A 1876-nucleotide genomic window follows, 5' to 3' on the forward strand; every position below is an offset into this window, starting at 1 on the left:
CTCCTGCATCGGCAGGCGGACCCTCAAGCACTGCGCCACCAGGGAAGCCCAGTTTTTTTTTTATTTTTGCCAATTCACTTTTATTTGTCATAAAAATAAAGGAAAAATGGAATGATTATGCATATGCTATAAACTTTCACATGTATATTCTCTCAAACAGCTTGAAAGTATAGGTGAATATGTTAAACCTCACCATCAACTGAAAACCACTGTGACTGTGGATCACAGTGTGGGCAATGACACTACCTTTCTAGTCACATGGCAGACCAGTGGTCCCCCTGAGATTGTATTATTTGATCCTAATGGAAGAAAATACTACACAGATGATTTTACCACCAATCTAGCTTTTCGGACTGCTCGCCTCTGGATTCCAGGAACTGCTAAGGTAGGTATTGTAAGCTTGTTCGTAATGACAACGTTTAGTCAACTACGTGACTTTCAAATGGATCACAGAATTAAATGCATTGTGTAAAGGAAATCCTATTCTGATATACCAAAATTTTACTTTAAATTTATGAGGGATTTTTTGGATGTTCAAAATTTAAGAGGAACTACTAAGGTATGTTCAAAACTTTAAATAATGGACACCAAAGGCTTCTCACTTCAACAGTGGAAATTAGTATTTATGTAGTACAAATAATTTCTTTTTGTTTACTTCCTTCTTTACAAAATCTGTATCAAATACTTAGAAAAAACCCTCTACTTAGAATTTATAATATAAATACATGCAATATATATGTTTTTGAGCACCTACTATGTGCAGCGTCTTGTTCTAGGTGCTTTACAATAAAGTGCCATAATAAGAATAAGAACAGGGTACTCAGAGCACACAGGAGGCATGTGCAGGCAGTGGGGGAAGGAGAGTGCTTCCTGGAAGTGAAGACATCAAAATGGAAATGTGGAGGCCTAAGGGGCCAGAGGTGTGAATAACATTCTGGACAGAAGAAACAGCATGCAGGAAGGCTGTGCATTGCCTGAATGCAATCCCTCTTCAGGTCTGTTGGCCCTCCCTCCCTCCCCGCCGGATCACTGTTGATAGCCTCTGCTTGGCCCTCCTTCCTCTGGCCTAGCATCCTTCTCTTCAAACACCTTTATCAGAGTGATCCTTCTGAAGCACAAATCTGATCAAACCTGTCTCCTACTCAAAACTCTTTGACGGTCTCAGGATAAAATCCATGTGGTTATTAGTATATACTAAGCCCTTCAAGTTCTGGCTTCTGCCCAAACTTAGCTCTTTTTAAAATTTATTTTTTAATTTAGAAAAGCTTTATTTTTATATAATTTTTAAAGGTTTCTTCCCATTTATAGTTTTTACAAAAGATTGGCTACATTCCCCATGTTGTACAATACATCCTTAAGCCTATCTTACACCCTAGTTTGTACCTCTCACTCCCCAACCCTAAACTTATCTCCTAACCCTTCTCCCAAACACCCTGTGCTCTGACCCTACTTAACTTTTCTCCAAACGCATCATGTTCTTTTCACACCTGTGCACAAGGACCAGGAACACTTTACCTACTTCTTGCTGCTTTTGCCTGACCTCTTTGTCTGGATTAGGTGCCCCGTATCAAAACACTTCTTACACCCACAGAGGAGTTTTCATGTGGAGGTTTCCACCACGTGTCTGTTACTAATGTTATGATTACAAAAAACAAAACAAAACCAAGCAGAAAAAACCCAGATAGATAATCTTGATGCTTGAATTGTGACTTCACTGGAAAATGGTAAAGCACATGAATCCCTAGAAGACTGGATAGGGTGTGGCATCTGAACTTTCCAGAGTCAAACCTTAACCCACTGATTTCTCTCTTCTTCATCCTGCTTGATTGTGTTCCTCCTGCTACTTCCACGATTTAAGAAGGAGCAGCAGCAGGAA

The 1876-nt window shown here is 39.7% G+C and overlaps 1 protein-coding gene across 1 annotated transcript in view; it reads left to right on the forward strand.

Moving 5' to 3' along the window:
* Positions 1-1876, forward strand: part of CLCA2 (chloride channel accessory 2) — a 39537-nt gene that overhangs the window by 19906 nt on the left and 17755 nt on the right. The window contains exon 10 of the mRNA XM_007457242.1: positions 161-385. Within this exon, the coding sequence (XP_007457304.1) occupies positions 161-385 (225 nt within the window). The remainder of the gene's footprint in view (positions 1-160; positions 386-1876) is intronic.

Source organism: Lipotes vexillifer, unplaced genomic scaffold (assembly GCF_000442215.2).
Source record: "Lipotes vexillifer unplaced genomic scaffold, Lipotes_vexillifer_v1.1 scaffold250, whole genome shotgun sequence".
Lineage (NCBI taxonomy): Eukaryota > Metazoa > Chordata > Mammalia > Artiodactyla > Lipotidae > Lipotes > Lipotes vexillifer.